Genomic DNA, 21,403 nt, shown 5'->3' with positions numbered 1-21,403 from the left:
GGTGCCGTGGAGGCTGCTAATAAGAATATCAAGAAGATCATACAAAAGATGACGGTGACGTACAAAGACTGGCATGAGATGTTACCGTTTGCTCTTCACGGTTATCGCACTTCAATACGCACTTCGACAGGAGCAACTCCTTTCTCTTTAGTCTACGGAATGGAAGCCGTTTTACCAGTGGAAGTTCAGATTCCCTCTCTAAGAATCATGAAAGAGGCGGGCTTAGATGAAGATGAATGGATTCAGACTCGACTCGACCAGATAAACTTGATCGATGAGAAGAGACTTGCGGCTGTGTGTCATGGACAGATATATCAGAAGCGCATGACCCAGGCATTTAACAAAAGAGTCAAGAGACAGGTATATCGAATTGGCGATTTGGTAATAAAGCGCATCACTCTACCACAAGGTGATCCCAGAGGCAAATGGATTCCCACGTACGAAGGGCCGTTTGTAGTTAAGAAGGTATTCTCTGGTGGAGCCATGATGCTTACTACCATGGACGGCGAAGACTTCCCGCATCCCGTGAACGCAGACATAGTCAAAAAATACTACGCATAAAAGAGACCTGCTAGGTCGACGTACCTAGGCAAAAGTAAGGGCATCCCGGCGAACCAAAAAGGTTCGGGCAAAAATTAGGGATAAACATAAAAAAATGTACACCCGGCAAGTCGAAAACCTGAAAAGGCGGCTTGGGCAAAAAGGGGTATCCTGGTGGATTGAAAACCTGAAAAGGCGGTCCAGGCAAAAATTAGGGATCAAAGCGTATGATTATGTCCCGTTCTCAGACAGCTTCATCCAAGTTCAAAGGACTGAACAAGCTAATCACTTCTATCCGACAGCAGGAGATGAGAGGCTTGAAGACATAATGATAGTAGTGGAATTAAAGTCAATAGGACGTTTTCGGCATAGCTTTCTCTTTGTTTTCTTGACAATTTCCTCTTACTAGGATTTTTGTCTCCTTGTACACAAATTGCCTGTTTATAGGCCCTCTTTCGAAATCAATATAATTTTAGTTTCAAAAAAAAAATGCTCTTGTTTTACTTTCTCTGTTTTGTTTGCGTAAACGTCCATTGATTTAATTCGAATTAATATATGCATTTGGATATGATCGGTGTTTACCAAAAATGCGTGCATAAAATAGAAATAGCGATTACTACTAGGCTTCAGGATCGAGGAGAAGGTCTAATCATGCTTTCCAATGAATCCGTTGCTAATCCTATTCCCCAGCAAAGCCAGTCATTCCCAGAAGAGAGTGGCATTACTAGACAAATGGGTCATCTCTTCCACCCCCAGCCGGGCTTCTGTTGAACATTTCTACCATCAGACAGAAATCAAGCATCCCCGGCTAAGAAAGGGTCATCGATACCAGTATCTCCCAACCAGAAGATTGAGATTTGTTTTCCCCAGTAGAGTCCTCAGGAAGAACTTTTCCGATGCATAATTCATTCATTACATCATTTCACAACATACGCATGCATACATTGTTCGCATTTAGTTTCAGAAGCATAAAACATCTCATGCATCATGACATGGCATGAAGCTAACTTTATTTTTCAGGTTAATTATCCTCCTGATACAGTCAAAATGAAGATCCATTCAGACGGACATCTTTATCGATTACATTCAAGATTCAAATACATTCATTCTGATAAGCACTCTGATATCCTCCCAATGGTGGCATCTTTAAGCCCACCCCAGATATTCATTGCAAGTACAGCATCTACAAATACGATCAGATACAGTCTAACGTACGGTTCATTCTGATTCAGCCCAACATATAACTCCTTCCACTCAGATACGATCTAACGGACGATCCATTCTGATCTTCAACTACTCCAACACGGTCTAATGTACGACCCAGTTGGACCTTCATTTCTCAGGTACTGCCTAGCATACGGTCCATCCTGATTCATCTCAACATATGACTCCTTCAACTCAGATGCGATCTAACGTACGATCCATTCCGACCTTCAACAACTCCAATACGGTCCAGCATACGACCCATTTGGACCTTCAAGGCCTCGGGTGCTACCTAGCGTACGGTACCTTCTGGAGTGTAGTCTGGCGTATGACTACCCCTTTATTATCAGATGCAGCCTAACGGACGGCTCGTTCTGCTACTCAGAGACGGTCTAGCTTACGACCCGCTTGGAGGTTCATCCCCTCAAATGCTACCTAGCGTACGGTACATTCTGAAGTGTAGTCTGGCGTATGACTACCCCCTTCATCATCAGGTACAGCCTAACGGACGGCTCAGACTACAACTCAGATACGATCTAGCATACGATCCATTCTGATCCTTCACCCCCAGTAACGATACAGCCTAACGGACGGCTCGTTCCGCAACTCAGATACGATCTAGCGTACGATCCATTCTGATCCTTTATCCCCAGCGGCGTATGACCCATTCTAACTCCCCAGTGAAGTCGACGGCCTAATGAATGACTCACTATACGGTCTGGCGTATGACCCAGTGACACCCATGACTTCAGATATCTTCTAACGTACGACGCACTCTGAAGCTCTCATCATCAAACTTCCTAGATGGCATCTTTAAGCTCATCTCCATCAAGACTAACTAATTGACAAGTGCAAATTTTTGGGGCGTTCTAAGTGTTCAATAATCTTCCACCTCCAGACCACGAATGACGTACATACCATTCTAACTCTCTCGGTTCAAGAATATTGAACAGGGGCAGCTGTCATACCCCAAAATTTGCCCATTAATATTTTAAGACATTTTTCAGGGCATTCCGACTCATTTTTATGACACTGATCTTAAAAAAACAAAGGTCCAGCCCACGAATGGCCCAATCCAGAAAATGGCCCAAACTGGCCTGTTCGCTACACGCTCGCCTAGCGAACGTTCGCTACACGTTCGCCTAGCGAAGCTGACAGACAACAGAAAATTTCGGGCTTCATTCTGAGCCCATTAGGTCACAAAAAAGAGCATTATAAATACCAGCACTTCAGTAATGAAGGGGGAGAACGAAAAAGGACGAAAGGAGAACCCTAGCAAGCAAACCCTGATACTCATTGGAGGCAAACCTGGAAGGAACTCGGCGGCACCAAGTTCTACCTCCGCCCAATTCAATCCGATTTGCCGATTCGAAGTCACAACTCAGTTACTAACAGGTTTACATTGCTATCATTGTTTTATATTCTTAATTTGCATATGACTTTATGATTGGATTTATGAAATACCTTAAGCTTGGCATGTGAACTTTAATATATACCATGCATACCTTAAATGATTAATCGTATAATTGCAGTAATGAGATCCATAAGGCATAAAATTGGTTGGGATTATACTGATATCATATTCAAAAACCAGCAGCGCTCGCTAGCACATCGCTAAGCGAGCCAGTAGCGAGTACTCGCTAGGCCTTCGCTAGGCGAAGCAGGGGCGAATGGAACAGCGGCTGTTTCATTTTTTTTGGCTGTTCTATCTTATGTTATTATAATTCTGCATCATTTGGTTTGAGTTCATGATTGTTGTGTTTATTTTATGGTGCAACTTTCAATTATATTTCATCTCGATGCTCTAATCCGTGTGTTGAATTGTGTAAAGGTTTACATGTTTCCAAGGAAATGGCCGGCTAGGCATTCCACCTTAGGGGTGGGATACCCTTGTGGAGTTTCACCCTAAATTACCTAATTAATTTTAATGTATTAATTTTAATGTATTAATTTTAATGTATTAATTGTAATGTGGAGATTCATCCTAATTACCTAATCGATTGTAAAATACGGCCTCTTAATATGTGATCTTGGACCTCTCTTTATTGCCTTACGATATTACGGTATTACGGTCATGTCCCGCGAACGTAGGGATACACTTAGCAAAGACCCTTCGGTTAAATCATCATAAAATAAATCATGGTCCCTCGGATGTTGCCTTCGAAAATACGATTTTGTCCCTCGATGACCCTTCGGTGTAGCCTACGGTTAAATGATGATCGCCCCTTCGAATGCTAAGGTATCCTTACAACTGTTGCCTTCAATGACCTATCGATGACCCTACGATGACCCTTAAACATCCAAAGGGTAAAATTACTTACTTCTCAATAGTAAGGACAGTTTTACCCTCATAAGGATAGGAAACGTTCATAACGACCTTAGGAAGGTATAACTCTCAATTACTGGATCATAACCTAAAATATTTTCAACACCTCACACCTTTCAAAACCTCTTTTGGAAAATCACCACTTGGTATACATTCATACTAGAATCATTACCGAGGTATATTTTTCTAAACAACTTTCAAAACTAAACGAGATAACCACTTTGTATACATTCATACGAGAATCATTACAAAGTTAAACTCTCTTTTCAAAACATTTTCTAAGCCGTTCACAAGCACTTTTTCAGACAAGAAAAATAACATAAGTGATCCAGCAATTAAGAGCCCATGGATAACCATGGATACAAAGGGTGCTAACACCTTCCCTTTGTATAATGTACCTCCCGAACCCAAAATCTATTGAGGTCTTTCCTGTTCTTTTCCACCTTTCCTTATTGGATAAAAGAAAAGTCGGTGGCGACTCTTGCTATCCGCGACATTGCGATAAAAAGCAAAATACCCCAAGTCAGTTCACCGTATGACAGATGGTATGAAGAACCATCTTGGACCTAAGAAGGAACAAAATAAGTTCATGAATTCCGACGGACCAAAGGGACCCAAAGACGGTTGTTATGTGTGCGGAAAGATAGGTCATTATGCTTGAGATTACAGGTACAAAAATTCCAAAAACGAGGCAAATATTGTTCAAGCAGATGACAATACTTTCTTTTGTGAGAGAAATATCTGTGTTAAATAACCTTTGGGGAAAACACCAATTTGTCTAGTCCAATCATGATAAGGCATCACATACAAAAGTGTTTCCACTAGCTTAAATTGCATCTCAAAACACATCTTGATTGTATCAACTATGAGGTTGACGTCCAAAAGCTATTTTTGAGAAGTTCAAAGTTCATTTGCAATTATCTGGCGCGACACATTATGTGAGCTTTTTAGAAACCCTATTAAAATTGAACCTGAGGTGAAGGCTTCCCCATTTGTTGCCCTTTGTTTACCTCAAAAATTATTTTTCACAATAGTTACAAATACCACTGGTAAATTGCACTTATATAGTGGACTCATAGTCCATGGTAGTTTACCAACATAATTAATAATTAGTCTAGGTGCCTTCAAACTCATCAAATGCGGTACTAATACATCAGGTCGTTGAAGGTATGTTGTGGGATTAGATGATACATGTGTGTAACTTATTCATGACTGTTGAATCGAGTAGTCCACAAATGATTTTTGAATTCCTGTTGTTGGGCTGAGGCAATTCCACCAGCATAAAAACATATTGTTTCCATGCATACTCTAGCTATAAAGCAACACTTGCATTATACCGAAATGCAAAATTGTTTCATGTGGAATCCATCCTTTCCATGTGTACCTATTCAAATTGAAAATTAGTCCTAATTATATGTATTATTCACCACTAGATTCCCCCTAGGATTATAAGTGGAAAGAGTAATAGTTTGGAAATAACATAGTAAAAGGTACATGTTATACACAAATAGACTAAATCTAGGAATGTTATATCATTGTATTAATAGCTTGATTGATTGCATGTGTGTAATAATTTATAAATTATGGTATTTACATATGAAACTATCATACTAACCATATAATCACGACCTACATAAATGATGACTCATTCAATTATTTAAGAGACTAATGTGTGAATATTCCTTCTACTTTAAGATACATGTTGATTGACTTGTTATCCAATATGTGTAAATTTTCCATGTCGTATTTCCACCATCTTCGATCTCTCTAATTATTGACATTTTAAACATAAAACATGGCCATAAAACCCAATTTTTCAATCCCACAATGTTTTGTTTGATTCTAAAGTCGTGAAAACTACAATAAACTCTAATAGACCTAAGAAAGATCCAGTTGACTTATGTTCAATTGTGTTTATATTCGTCTGACTTTCTTTCAGCTTATCTTTTGATTTCAATTGATAGTTTAATGATTTTTAGGTATAAATAATAGTTAAGAAAATAATATAAGTAATTAATGAGATAACTACACTTCAATTACTTTATAACTAAGCTAAATTACAATTCTAGCCTCTTAATTTTACCTTACTCAAAAAATTAAATCTCATATTTTAAATTTAAACAGTTTTAGTCCTCTCTCACGTATTTTCATACAAAATCTTAGAGATGTTTGGGTGTTGTGGCGATGGGATGTTGGGGTGGTCATTGGTGGGGGGTTACGATGACATGAATTATATGAATCATCTGGGTTATAGACTGTTGTGTTGGTTGCGTATGATTGTTGGTGGGTAGGGTTTGATTCTTAGTTTTGAGGTTGGGTGTGTGGCATGAATGAGTTACGAGGTTGGATGTTTGGTTGTTAGGTGTATATGATAGGGTGATGGTGTGAGGTTGGTCGTTGAGTTTGGGTGGGTTGACATTGTTCTTGGACGGGGATTTGTTGTTGGGCGTATGATGACGAAGTTAGTTGGCGTGGATCAATCAAATACCTCGGCTCAGACAGAAATTGTGGCGTTGTAACCGACCTAAACCATGTCATATACTGTTGAGTTGGTCTAGCACCCTGTATGACTGGTTCGTTTAAGATGTGGCGTTGTAACCGACCTAAACCATGCTATATACCGCGAAGACATCAATTTTTCAAGTGCAGATGTAGTACGGTGGATCGACAGTATTTCATTGGAGAAGTGGACTAGGGCATACGACAACAGTCAACGTTGGGGCCACATGACAACAAATCTTGTGGAATTAATGAATTATGTCTTCAAAGGCATATGAAACTACCTATAACCGCTTTAATGCAAGCAACATATTTCAGACTATGGGCGCTGCTTGAGACCAGACGTTCCAAATGGAGTTCAGTGTTGCAATCTGGATAGTTGTTCAGTGATGCTTCAATAAAATTCATTAGACACGAAGTTGTCAAAGCTAACACATACATGGTCACAGTGTTTAACCGTACTAAAGGTTGGTACATTGTTGCTAAGTCCATGGATCACAATGAAGGCATGCCGATGAGACAATACAGAGTGGAACTAGATAGAGGTTGGTGCGATTGTGGAAAGTTCCAAACCTTTCGTATGTCCTGCTCCCATGTCATTGCAGCATGTTCAAAGGTTCAAAGGGATTCATTCTACTTACTATCTGATGTTTACAAAGTCATAAACCTATCCAATGTTTACCAAATTAGTTTTTCAGTTGTTGCAAAAGAGGATTACTGGTTTGAATATCAAGGGGACATTCTCTGGCACAATGAAGTTATGCGAAGAAAGAAAAAGGGTCGCCCAAACAACACCCGTATTCGAACCGAAATGGATACGACGAACAAAATGGTTTGATTATGTAGTTCATGTTGTCAACCCGGTCACAATCGTACTAACTGTCCTAGTGTTGGAACAAGCACAACAAGATAATTTTATATGTACCTCTTTTGCTTTATATTAAAAACAATATTTATTTCATATGATAACTTTGTGAGGAAATACTATCACAAACAAATACAACACATTCAACACACAAACAACACATAAACAACAATCCAACGGACTATACCAAATAAAATACTATTACTATAACTAAGCGATTACAACCATCAAAACAATTTTGAACATATTATACATCATCTTGTGAACGTCTCTGTCAGTCTTAATATCCACTCATTCACGCACTTCTCCATTTTGGTTGAACGTGTATTTAAGTCATTGAATTCTTCTAATCCTTTCACCATCTGCAATTTCTCCATCTAACCAACGGTTCAACGTCTGATTAAGACGTTCAAATGAATCTATATTCCAAAGTCGAATCTTTATCGGAGGTGCGATTGCTGAAAAGATTAAATCCATATTTCTCTTGTGAATGTATTCAGACATGATTAAAGAAAAAAATTGAAGTAGATTGAAGAAATTGAAGGAAAATAGAAGGATTGTAAGAAGTTGTGTGAAATAATATGGGAGATGCGTATGGTGGTATTTATAGAAGAACAAAAGCATGCATGTGTCAATGCACTAGGTTTCACATATACATAACACACATAACACATGCATGTGTCAAACATGCATGTGACGCATACACACATGCATGCGCCAATGCATGTGACGCTTACATGCATTAGTTTTGTATGCATACGTCAAAACTTTGTGCGCCTCCTTTGATGTTCAGTTGGATGCGTCAGTTCAGTCAGCAAATAAGTAAGGAAAAATGATTATTTTAATTTTTTTTAAACCAGATTATTTAAGGATTTAAATTGAAAATACTGTTTATTTTTATATAAAAAAATAAAAAGGAATATCTTGTGTCAAATTTTATATTTATTTAAATATTATATCATCATACGTACGTCATTAATTCAAACTGCATACAAACCTAATCCGTGTTGTAAAGTTCAACTGTTAATTGCTTCTTAAAAGCTACTCTCTCCATCCATTTTGTAGCACATCATTCACGTTTAAGAAAAGCCATTACAAAAATTAAATAGCAAACAAATCTTAAATTATTAAGTATACCATAATACATAAATGTAAAACCAAACCAAACTTTTCAACGCAGAATCAACATTGCAACAGTATTTATTCACATTCCACATTACAGATACACACTGACACACGCAATACATTAAATTAAATTAAATCCATTCTAGCAAAGTTAATAGTTAATTAATAATTAATTAATAATATTACAAAAATAAATAAGCTTAAGAAAACAATCAACTCTCAAAAAAAAATATATATTATAAATTAAGAATGAGATTGAGAAGAAGGAGAATGCAAAGGAAAAAGAGGTAAGAGTTGAGGTGGTTGTTGAGAGGATCTAGGAGAGGGGTGCAAATAGAAACCTTTTTCAGCTATCCCTTTTTCTTCTTCTTCTTTTTCTTCATCTTCTTCGTATGGTGATTTTGGACTATTTCCATGCGCCATGTAATATTCTAATGGAGAAACTGGTGAAGCCATAACAACGCTTCTAATGTTGTTGTTGTTGTTCATCAACATCATCATCATCGTATTATTGTTGCTGTTGTTGTTTTGGAACATCGTGGGTGTTTCCGAAACGGTTAGTTGAAGTTTTTTGGAGCGGCGTTCGTGGAGTTTGAAGTTGGGTTTTTTTGGGCCCGTTGGTGGTTCGGAGGTGGCGGGTGGTGGTGGACGGTGGAGTTGGGCTTGGGTTAGACGAGATGGGAGTGTGAGTGGGAGTTTTTGAGCTGATGGGTCTTGTGATGCTCCGGTTAGTTTTTGAACAACTGATCGGAAGTTGGATGGGTCTGCTTGTACGAAGGTTGTGTTTGGTTGTGCTGTCGGGTCGGATCCGTACGTTGGTGAATGCATGGTTAGAGAGAGAAAGAGAGAGAGGAGAATGAGGTGTGTGGTTTTATAAGTGGAAATCGAGAGAGAGAGAGAGAGAGAGAGAGAGAGATTTGTTTGAGGAATGAAGATGTGTGTTTGCTTTGCTTTATGACAATGAGGAGTGGCGTGTGTTGAAAGAGTGATATATAAGGAGAAAAAAATTAAAAAGTTAAAGTTACAACTTTTACTACCTTTCTCAATTTAGTAATATACCACTCAATTTTATTATTATTTTAATTTTAATAAAGACATAAAAATTATTTAATCATGTCAAAGGAGTATTTAATAAGGATCGTATAACATAAAAATTGTTTTGTCTAAATTTTTTTAAAGAGTAAAATTTTACACTAGATATCATCTAATATGTTTTTTTTTAGGTTTTTGTTTTAATAAGAATTTTTATTAGCAAATTTTATCATAGTTGAATTTGATAAAAATATTTTTTACATAAAATAACCAAATTATAGTTTGTGTTTATAGAAGATGTAGTTACCACTTAAACACTCCTTTGGTGTTTGACTTTGCAAGATGCAAACACAACCAACACAACACATATTAGTTAGTAATAAAAAAGAGCTTTTTGTCTTCAAGTTTTCTTCAAAAATAAATTAAAAAAATGGGAACTTTTCATGTGAGTGGAACTTGATATCTTTTCTTTTATCTTTGCAAGTAAAAATTCATTATCATGATTGAGGATAAGCTTTTTAATGTGAGTATTACTCAAGTTTAATGCAAAAGTGGCACAAGGGTTTCTTGATTGAAATCTTGTTAATTACAATTGCAATTCAAATGGCTAGTATAGCCTTTAAATCATATGTTTAGAGTTCAAATGTTGATAATGAGAGTATAGCTTTTCTTTCTTTCTTTTTTTTTTGAAAGGAATTATGTCTCATTTCTTACTTTATTCTTTTTAATTATAGTATTTGCATGAAAGTTATTTTATTTATTTATTTGTGATTTTTAAAATTTTATATAATCTGTCAATAATATCTGTAATTATTTATTATAAGAAAATAAAATAAAATTATAAATAATTAAAATATTATAGAAAAAATATAAATATAAATATAAATATAAAATAATAAAATTTATTAATTGTTTAATATATGAATAAAAGGTTAGAAAATAACTATTCAAAAGAACTAATAATATATACTAGTGTATTCAAAAAATTATAGTTATTATTGAAAAAATCTCAAGTCTCACGTTGGTCGGAGATAGAGTGTTGAAAGAGTTCATATAGAATGACACTCACCGCCTGATTTAGTAAGATTGAGTTAGGTTAAACTAGAGCCTATCAACCAAACCTTGTGTCGCTCACCGTTTAAATTCACGCACCAAACCTTAAAAGAGTGTTCGGCATGAGGAAGTATATTGGGAAAATCACAAATCTCACATTAGTGGGAGATAGAGCATTGGAAAAGTTCATATCACTAAACAAAAAATAATCATTAACCACATGAAATTCACGCCACAAATAGAAATATCATGTGACACAAATTACTGACGTGGGCAAGCACGCAACAGGAGCGCATGTGATATTTTTTTGCGACATGAAAAACATGGGGCAACTTTGCCACGTGAAAGTTGCGTCGTTAAATGTTGCTACGTGAAAATCATGTCAGAAATTTTTTACTGACTTTGAAAAAAAAGCGTGGGATCCAAATCTGCATATTGAATCCAAACCAAAAACCAAAAAATCGGCATAATGAATCAAAACATCGTTAATACAAATAGTTGAACAAGAAGGATCCAAATCAATCATACTAATTAGTCAATAAATCCAAACACCGTTAAAACTGCATAATGAACCTAAAGAAAATCTCAAAAACATGAAGAAAAAAAAGAAAAAAAACGCAAAGAAAATAGAAGAAAGCTCGTAATCAAGAACAACTGAATTGGATCTAGAAGAAAACTTACGTCTCTAAATTGAAGAAGATCGAGCTCGCCTAAATAGGAGACGGCGCACTGAGCGGGGATGATGAGTTGAACGAAAGTCATATTTTTGGATCGCATCTGATCCATCAGCGGTAAGTTATCAATGAAGTGTTCTATTTTTTCAATAAACGTCGAGAAAATGGATTTGTTAATAGATATGTAAGCGTGTTATGTGTGTGTATGTGTATGTGAGAGAGAGATAGAAGAGTGTTCGATTTTGATGTTAGCTGAGAGGAAAGAGATTTTGTTTTAGTGAGATTTAAGATTGAAGTAAGACTAGAGAGATAAAGTAGCTTTTTCCCAAATTTGAAAATCACTCCATGTGAATCCTGATTTTCATATATATTTTTTAATTTTAAATATTTAACAACGTGAAAATCATATGGCAACGTCTTTTTTTAAACGATATGATTTGCACATGGCAATATCACGTGGCAAGACTTGATTTTCATTTTTTTTAATTTTAAATATTTAGCGACATAAAGATCATGTGGCAACGTCTTTTTCTAGCGATATGGTTTTCACGTGATTGGAGTCTATTTTTCTTGTAATGCATAGAGAGACACTCATCACCTTACAAATCAATTTTATAAGGTTTAATTATGTCAAGTTCTAATAATTATCTAATAGATAAATTTATTCTAATATTAAATACTAAATATGAATATGTTCTAATAGATTTTTATTTATTCATATAAAATATTTTAGATTAACTCAAGATTCAATCTATCATTATAGCTTACAAAATCTTCTAAGAATTGTCTTAGAGAAGAGCATCTTTAACCCTAAATTTATACTATTCAACAAATAATTTAACTTAGACAATTTATCTTAGACAAGTTATTTCAAAATCTTAAATCTCCCACTCAGGGTTCTTAGCGCTAGGGATGGCAAGCGGACACCTCCGTCCAGTTTAGATCCGCCTCGTAAAAATCTACGAAAAAAATAGGTGGATAGAACATGCATAATTGAGGGTGCGGACCTAAAATTTTAACTCATCTCATACTAAAGTGTGGACGGGGCAAGAAGACCCACAAATACTACACCTTTTAAACCTAAAAGTGCATAAAACTATGATAATACTCGAGCATGAAAAAGTCCGCAAGAAATAGTACAAAGCGGGACAAAGATATTAGAGGATAAGGATCTAAATTTTTAACTCGTCCCGTATTAAAATACGGACAAAACATATATGTCGGCGTTGTGAAAAGTGATTGCAAGTATACTACATCCATATAAGAGATAAACTATTGTGGTCTCGCATTTATCCAGTTAAGATTCTCTAGATCTGACCGGCCCCTTAATTTGGGTTAACTGTAGCAAGTAAAAAGAGAGTAAATAAAGTATGGCCTAAAATCTAATTTAATTAATCTTACTTATGGCAATGCACATGCAAGGCAATTCTAATTTGGCTACATATTTGGTTGAAAACATAATTGGTAATAATGAAAATAATAGCAACTATCATGAATGGTTTTTACTATAGTAGTACTTGAATGAGTTGAATGCAATGAATAAAGGAAATTAGTGTAAAAGCAACTCTCAACGGTGGTCCAATTTGAATTTGAAAAAATTCGCAATAAATAATACAAAGCTGGCATTGAATAATCAGTCTTGCAGGGTCAGAAGGGCATTGAAAAACAACAAAACAAGAGAACAGAACAGAACAGGTTTTTCTAGTACAAGAAAGAATCATCAATACTTACATAGAAAGAGAAACTTGGTAATATTTTTAGCTAGAGGCACCGTTTGAGTTTTTGGTCATATTGGTTTTTCGACGTTAACAATTCTATTCTTTTCATTAATTCTTATGTCACCTTATCACATCAACATTATGATTATGTCCTTTTTGTGTGTGTGGAAGTAAATATATATCAACATTAACTCTATTGTATTCATGAAATATTCAAATTGGAAGATTATATGTGTTATATTGTTTGAAAGGTTATTTGTATTGTTAGTAATTGTTTTCGGATTGAGGAAACTTTGACACATATAGAATGACAAATGAATATGTTTGTACTGTTTAAATCCGTCTTATAAAACTTATTTAAAAAATAACACGGATAAATACGAGTATAATAGAGAGTGTGAGCGTAAACCACAACAGTATAGATGTAGTCTAAAATTTCGACTCATTCTATGAAAATTATGAACAAAACGGTCGTTATCGACTTGCCAGACACATTTTATCACTACTTCCTAAAAGTGTTTTTATAATTTTATTCATGTAATTATGTCTTTCTTTTATTCTCTTAATCCAATTCCAATTATTTTATTGTTGTGCAAATCTAGTGGCATGGGTGGGATGGGTAAATTTTCTCTTTCTTTCGTTCATATTTTTCCCTTAGCTTGCGTGAGGAATTGCACTTTGACATTAAGGACAAAAGTTGTCTCAATTGATTCCTTAATTTTGGCTTTATTCGTTTTAGTTTTCTTTGCTTTACTCTTTCTTTTTTTTTCAAATTGCTTTGCTTGGATGGTTTTGATTATTCTTTTTGTGACCTCTTTTTGACAAATTTAGTTTCTTTCTTGCTTTTATAGGAGTCTTCTTACACTTTCAACTCGTTTACTATTAGGAAAAAATCTACCTTTTGGATGCTTATGTGTCCTAAGTTAACTACTTGACTTACATTAGACATATATACACAATTATTCATGAAATACTTTTATATTTTAAAATTACTTTTAGAGTATTATGAAAGTAGTTACATATTCTAGAATTACTTTTAAAGTATTACTAACAAGTATCTAAAGAGATAAGTTTTAAAAAAAACAAAAGATTGGAGTTTTATTTTAGAATGAGTTGGAAATAATAATTTTAAAATTTAAAAAAAAAATACATAATTTTTAAAATAATTTTTTTTACATATTTTTATTTTTGTTAATATTATTGATTTAGTAGGCAATACATACTTAAATAAAAATAGAGATGTAACTCGAATTTTGTTCTGATTCAGATCAATGTTTAATCAATTTATAACGTTAGTTATTTGACATCATACCATTTATCTGAATTGTCCATTTCATTCATTGGTCCTCTGATACCAATGACAACATCCATGCCGGAATAATGATTCAAGAACTTCGTGTGCATAGAATGATTACGCCTTAATATTATATCGGATCAATAGCTGACGGATCTTAAAATATTGTCCACATTGTACTTCATAAGATCTTCTCACATTTATCCTCTAAGATAGTTGTGGCAAAGAGAAGTTTATAAGACCTCTAAACTCTAGAACCTTCTCTATAAAAGGTGGACTACAAATCAATCTCTGGTACACATTATTGTAACCTAAGTCATCACACTTATCTTCGAACAAAGCTTAATGACCATTTTTAGAGTTTATCATTACATCCATCATTATCAAACAAAATTTGAAGACAAAAATAGATGTGATATGATGGGAATCATCCTTCGAAATTTCCCTTTTTCTATCTAATCCAAATAAGATGTTGAATAAAAAAATGCAACTAGAAATAACCTTTGGTCTTGCCCCAAGACGTGTTAACCTCTTTTTCTTCAATTGAGCGTCGACATCTGCACAACAACCTAAGGGTCCTCCCAAGGTGAGAAGGTCCTTGTAGAAAACCAAGAAACAAACTATTTTCAAAGAGGTCTCTTGCTTGTCATCTAAAGGTTGTTTGACATCGTCGAGGAAATATTAATATGGATAGAAGAAGTCGCAACTGCCTCCAAGACACACCATTAAGGCCCCCAAAGAGTAGATCTAAATGTAAACCAATTGGATGAGGAACATACTTTTCTCACTATTGAAGATTGACGATCACCTCCTATTACTTACACTCCCACATGATTCTAGAGAAATATGCACACTCTAGAAAAACCCAGGTATTCATCCCCACAAAGAACTCTCCCTTCAACACCAGCAAATACCATCAACGTCGTAGTAGGCGACATGGAGGCTCAATCTCAACATCCTTTTCAAAAAGGTTTTGGGGCTAAGAGGACACTCTAGGGATGAAAACTTTCACTCCTTGGATCAATAGTTATCCAATCCATAAGGATATCTAAAAACCTTTGGGGATAAGATTCTACGATGGAATGCAGACCCCAATGACCATGTTGAAATCGTGGATAATGGATACCTTTCTCATTTCTTGGGGGCAAAGGCCTTAAGAAGTGCAAGTCGTTCGTTCTCACATTGAAGGATTGGGTGATGGCCTAGTTTAAGGTCCTTAAACCCGAATCTATCAACTCATAGGCCGAATTATGCAAACCCTTCATGGTCCATTTCACAAGGTCTTGAAGGAAGTTGAAATCAGCATAAAACCTATGGGAATGAGTTCGAAGAGTGATAAACCTCTAAAGTCCTACATTTAGATGTTTAATGAGGAAGTTGTCCAACTAAAGCAAGCAAATGACAAGATGAACATGTATCCTCTGAGCCAGAGGCTTCATAGGGGTTCAAAGTTTGCTTAAAGTGTGGGGATTGCAGATCTGGATAACTTCAATACATTACTATAAAATATATATTTGGTAACACCATATTACTACGGCCGTTTAAGCAACTGTAGTAATAACTCATCTTAACGTGCCTGGATTTATTTTTATTTTATTAATACACATTTCTTCACGGTTCAAACTAGCAATCGTGGTGATAAATGAAAGGTTACATGCTTTGAATACCAGCACCTAACAATTTTTTTTTATTACAAAATGGATTTCTCCATATACTATTAAAATTATATTGAAATTAGAATATCTATTACCATAGTTAGGACCATAAACCGTTGTGAATAGTACTGACATTTAATCATGGTTTCTCTTAGCAACCATGGTGATGAGTTTATATATATATATATATATATATATATATATATATATATATATATATATATATATATATATATATATATATATATATATATATATATATATATATATATATATATATATATATATATATATATATATATATATTGTATCACTCAAAACACAAAAACCTAAGATCTCTCTCTTCCACATCCAGCATACTCGTCTATCTTCTTCTTTCACATAAATCATTTTTCTTCTTTTTATACTAAAAGGTAATCAGGATCAATAATATTTCTTCTTTATCCTTCTTATTCTTATTCTTCTTATTATTCTAAAAGGTAATCATGTTATTCATATGCTTTCTTCCATTTTTCTTTGTATAGGTTCTAATATTCATCACTTTTGAAGACCTTTCAAGGTACGACTTTCCCCGACCTACTCTATCCATTTGATGTTACAAAGGGTTTTCATTTGGCTTTGTTCTTTTATTTCGGTTTCACATGATGCAATATTTATGCACTGTATGTCAAATGTATCAAAATGCTCATAAGCAATTTTGGGTGAATCAGTAAGAAGTTTGTAGGGGTTTGAATAATGATTATAATGTGCAGGTATTTAATAATATTGTATTAGTTTATTGATAGTATTTTGTAAATGTAATCATGTTATTTATACGCTTTCTTCCATTTTTCTTTGTATAGATTCTAATATTCATCACTTTTGAAGAACTTTCAAGGTACGTCATTCTCCGACTTACTCCATCCATTTGATGTTACAAAGGGTTTTCATTTGGCATTGTGTTTTTAGATTTCGATTTCTCATTATGCAATATATATGCAATGTACGTATGTCAATTGTATCAAAATGCTCATGAGGAATTTTTGGTTAATCGAAAGGAAATTTGTAGGGGTTTGAATAATGATTACAATGTGAAGGTATTTACTACAACTAGATTAGTTTATTGATAGTATTTTATAAATGTTGTTGATAAATTTATACGTTCTTGATCAAATTTGCTTGTTGTTGATAAAAGTTGTATGTTGTTGATAAAATTTGTATATTGTTGATAAAATTTGTATGTTATTGTTGATAAAAGTTAATGTTGTTGATGATGATTTATATGTTGTATGTTGTTGGTTTTTAATGATATACCTTGTATATTGCAGCTTTCACTATGTTAAAACAACACTTCTATTAGATCAGTTTATTATGTCATTTGTGGTTTGAATATTTTACACACCCCTCACTGACTAAATAACCTTTCTAATTGAATTAGAAATTTCTAATATAAAAAATTAAGTTATTTTAGAAAACAACTTACATTGATCAAGGTTTATCAAGCTTTCTTCCTTGCATTCCATGTAACTTTCTCTCTCTTTGAGAGTTAGAATTTAATTTAATGTTTGTAGCTTGTAACACCTCAAAATTTGCCCTCCTTTCTTGGGACTAGCATTAACATATTTGCATATCATTTTAGGTCATTAGGCATTGCATATTGCATATCATGTGGTTACATTGTGCAAGCCATCTTTCCAAGTCTTGATCAGGAGATGAGGAAGTCAAGTGCAAGCCTAGGGTTTATTGACTGATCATGGCCATCTGAGGATTGGGCTGTGAATTAGGGTTTTATGATTCTCAAGGATGTTGGTCTTCATCTTGATTACAATGATACGTCATCATCATCAAGTGTTGGAGCATATTCCTTGAGATTAGGGTTTTGACCACTGGTCAACCTTAATCATCTGCATTGGGCCAATCAGGGCATGATCAGGAGATGGGGGCTATGATGTATGTGAGGATCATAATGTGATTATATTGAGCTCATGGATGCTAGGGTTTCATGGTTGAGCCATTTCATCAGGAGTTTGGGGATCAATTTGATCAGTGCGTAGCCAAATTCATCTATCAGTCAGAAAAGTCAATTGTGCCTGGATTGATGGATTTGGAGGAGGGAGAGGGCAAGAGATACTCCATTCATGTTCAAACAAGTCTCATTTGACATTTCAAATACTCACATTGAAGGATTTGAGGTCATAGCAAAGGTTTCCAAAAGGAAAAATGACCTATGGTTTCAAGTTTCCAAAAGGATGGCAAGTTTTTGGAGCGACTTCAACCCAATTTTCCCCCATCAAAAAAGCTTCAAATGGAATTTTGTTGAACATGAAAGTTGTAGATCTTTCTCTCCCATTTTCAAAAAGTCCAAGATCGTGAGAATCGGATGAACGGTTGAGGAGATATGGTCAAATTACCACCGGGCGTGCATGGCAAAATTTTCCATGTATCGATGCACACGAATTTCGTATCGATGCGTGCAAGGCAAAAAAGGGCCATGTATCGATGCACACGAGTTATGTGTCGATGCACACTGTTAAAAAGTGCCTTGTATCGATGCAAACAAGTTATGTATCGATGCATACTGTTAAAAAGTGCCTTGTATTGATACAAACAAGTTATGTATCGATGCATACTGTTAAAAAGTGCCTTGTATCAATACATAACTCTATTTTGAGCTCTCATACAGCACTGTTCATGTCCATATTACTTCATGCACCATCTTCATGCACAAGAGTGAAAATCTCATTTGAGCCAACACACTCCAAATATCAATTGAGAATGTATGAGCTGTCAATGAGCTGTCACAGGGCTTGAGTGAAAAGGCCATTTTGCCCTTGCTTAAGTTAAACCACATTATGCTAATTACATTTGGTTTGGTTAATTAAGGTGATTAAGTGTGGATTAAGTTGAAGTATATATTCATAATCATCATCTAATCATAACAGATTTTCATATTCACCAAAACCAGATCTGAAACCTTTCCAATTCTCTCAATTTCCTCAAGAACACCAAAACTTCAAATCCAAAATTCATCATCAATTCTTGATCAATCTTGAGAATTCTTCTTGCATTGAACTCCTCTCATCATCTTCTCAAACTGTTTGTGGAGTTTGGATTGGAAAAAGCTCGGAATCGTGACTGTCCAACATAGCCTCATCCATGGTGAATCAAGATTTAGCGCGGTAGGAGCAATCTCTCTCGAACCTGAGCTTTGTATGCAACTTCTTGTAGCTTCTAGGCCATCTGTTTCAAGGAATTAAGCATCGAAACTCCACGAATCGCGACTGCCTTCGAATTGAGGTTAGTATTCGAGTAACACGATTTTTCAATTGGTTATAGGCGTTTTGTAGCTTGTTTATCATAGATCGTAGTGGTGCTGTTGGTTTTAGAAATGGATAACCGTAGGTGGAGAACTCTGAACTCGAAGCTTTGAATGTGAAACTTTAGTCGATCGATCCGTGAGATTTAGGAACTTGTAGGTTAAATCGTAGACATGATTGAGATCCTGAGAGTGAGACCTTTCCAACGGTTATTCATTTGGGAGATTTGGTTGAGTTTTGAGCAAAACCGATTTTGGACTTGGAGGTTGAGTTGTGCGAGGAAGACGATGGAGTTTGCTGGCCTGTTACTGTTTGATCTTCATTTTCATTTGAAAATTCAAATAACTTGTTTCCCTCCCCCGCGCATTAATTACAGAAATGCCATTGTCAAATTTCAATTAATTTAATTAATCCTTAAAATCATACAAATGTTAGAAAATTCATAAAAAATTGTAGAAAATTCAGAAAAATATGGAGATTTTTTCCTTGACTTTGTTGACTTGTGTAGGATTTTTTTGACCTATTGGTCAAAGTTGTGCTTGGCAAATATTTTATTTGGCATAGGCTTTTCTAATGTATGTCACATTTTGATGCATTTTGGCAATTTGATCATGAAATACTCATATCATAAAATAAATGGCTGAAAATTTTTGTGGTGGTTCTTGACTCATTGAGGATTATTTATATGTAAATTTCATGAATTTTTGATACCTGGTTAGAGAGCAGCAAATTCTGGAACTTAGGTGTGACAATTTGTGTCACACCTCTTGATGTCAACTTGTTGAATTTAATTGGATAACCTATGCATGTTAGAATTGAATGAAATTTGGCATGGTGAATTGTTGATATGTTAGGATGTTGGATGAATTTTTGTAGAATTTTTCACTGTATTTTCAATTTGATCATGATTTTTCATTTCTGGTTGTTGAAATTGCAAGCTCATGTGATACATGTTGGTAGATTGATTGGGAAATCCTCATATTGTATTGTATGGCCATGAAATTTGATATGCATGAACTAGACACATGTTAGGACCTCCCTGTTTTGGTCTCATCCATTTCTTTTTAGTTTCCAATGAGATATGAATTTTTGAAGTGGATGTATGCATTGATGGTGTGAATTGGAGCATGAAATTGTATCTGTTTTTATTGATTTTCATTGACATGGTTCCATTTGCCCAAATGAGCTCAAATTTGACATGGTATACCTTGATTGACCCCTGTTTAGGTGTATTTAATTTGAGAATTTTTGGATGTGTCTTGGTATGGATTTGAATGCAGTACTTCTGTTTGTATGTTTGATGCTTCATTTGAACCAATATGGATTGTTTTGTGCATGAATTGAACATGATGGATGATATAAACATGAGACCAATGATGTTTGCTTGTGTTTGATGATAATTTGATGTTGGATGATGAATACCTTGCTGTTTTGAGTTTTTTCTTGCTTTTGGACCCTAGGCTTGGCCTAGTGGTCTAGTTACTAATATTTGCTTGGTTTTTCAGGATCAAAAGCATAATGTACATGGAGAATGATGCAAATCAATTTTGATTGATGTTGTTGATGTTTGTATACTAATATAACATTGTTTTGTAGGTTGGAGCTTGGGCTTAAGCCTTGAGCTTGCTTTGTGTTGTATTGTTTAAACTGTTTGATTGTTTGCTGTACAATTTGTCTGATTGAATACTGACTGAGTTTGATTGTTTCCAGGTACTTTAGTTGCTCAGTTCCTTGTGAACTATTGCTTTGCTTTGCTTAAGCAACTTGCATTTGAGGTATAACTTTCTTGACTTCATGTAGTCTGGAGACCCGGCTGTTACCGGGCCGGGCAAATTGTCTGAAGTCCTCCTTAAGAGGCAATGCTTGTGTATGTTTATTTTTAAGCCAAGCAGGAAAAGCCCTTCAAGTAAGGCAATTGGTGGAAGGTAGGGACAAGCAACCTGTCCCCCACTATTCAGTTGAGTCTTCTCCTTGCTCCCATTACATGGTTGTAGCATTGAGATCAAAAGCCCAAGATCCGTTGTGTCAGAGTCATCGAGTATAAAAGGGTTCCCCTATTCTGGACCCATGCTCATTTGTCAGCTCTCCCTGGTTAGGGATAAGAGCTGTGAGGTCTCATCCTC

The 21,403-nt window shown here is 35.1% G+C and overlaps 1 protein-coding gene across 1 annotated transcript; it reads right to left on the bottom strand.

Annotated features, from left to right (window-relative positions):
• Positions 1-8,579: 8,579 nt before the first annotated feature.
• Positions 8,580-9,565, bottom strand: LOC127105396 (VQ motif-containing protein 11). The gene has a single exon (XM_051042579.1). It carries the CDS (start codon positions 9,384-9,386, stop codon positions 8,802-8,804), a length of 585 nt encoding a protein of 194 aa, XP_050898536.1. The 5' UTR covers positions 9,387-9,565; the 3' UTR covers positions 8,580-8,801.
• Between the last annotated feature and the right edge of the window lie 11,838 nt (positions 9,566-21,403).

The sequence above is a fragment of the Lathyrus oleraceus genome, chromosome 7 (genome assembly GCF_024323335.1).
Source record: "Lathyrus oleraceus cultivar Zhongwan6 chromosome 7, CAAS_Psat_ZW6_1.0, whole genome shotgun sequence".
Classification (NCBI taxonomy): domain Eukaryota; kingdom Viridiplantae; phylum Streptophyta; class Magnoliopsida; order Fabales; family Fabaceae; genus Lathyrus; species Lathyrus oleraceus.
Note: the sequence above shows the minus strand (reverse complement) of the source record. Positions and strands in the feature narration are given on the sequence as shown.

Excerpts from the sequence above, each read along its gene's own strand:
- LOC127105396 (XM_051042579.1), bottom strand. The coding sequence starts at position 9,386 with ATGCATTCACCAACGTACGGATCCGACCCGACAGCACAACCAAACACA.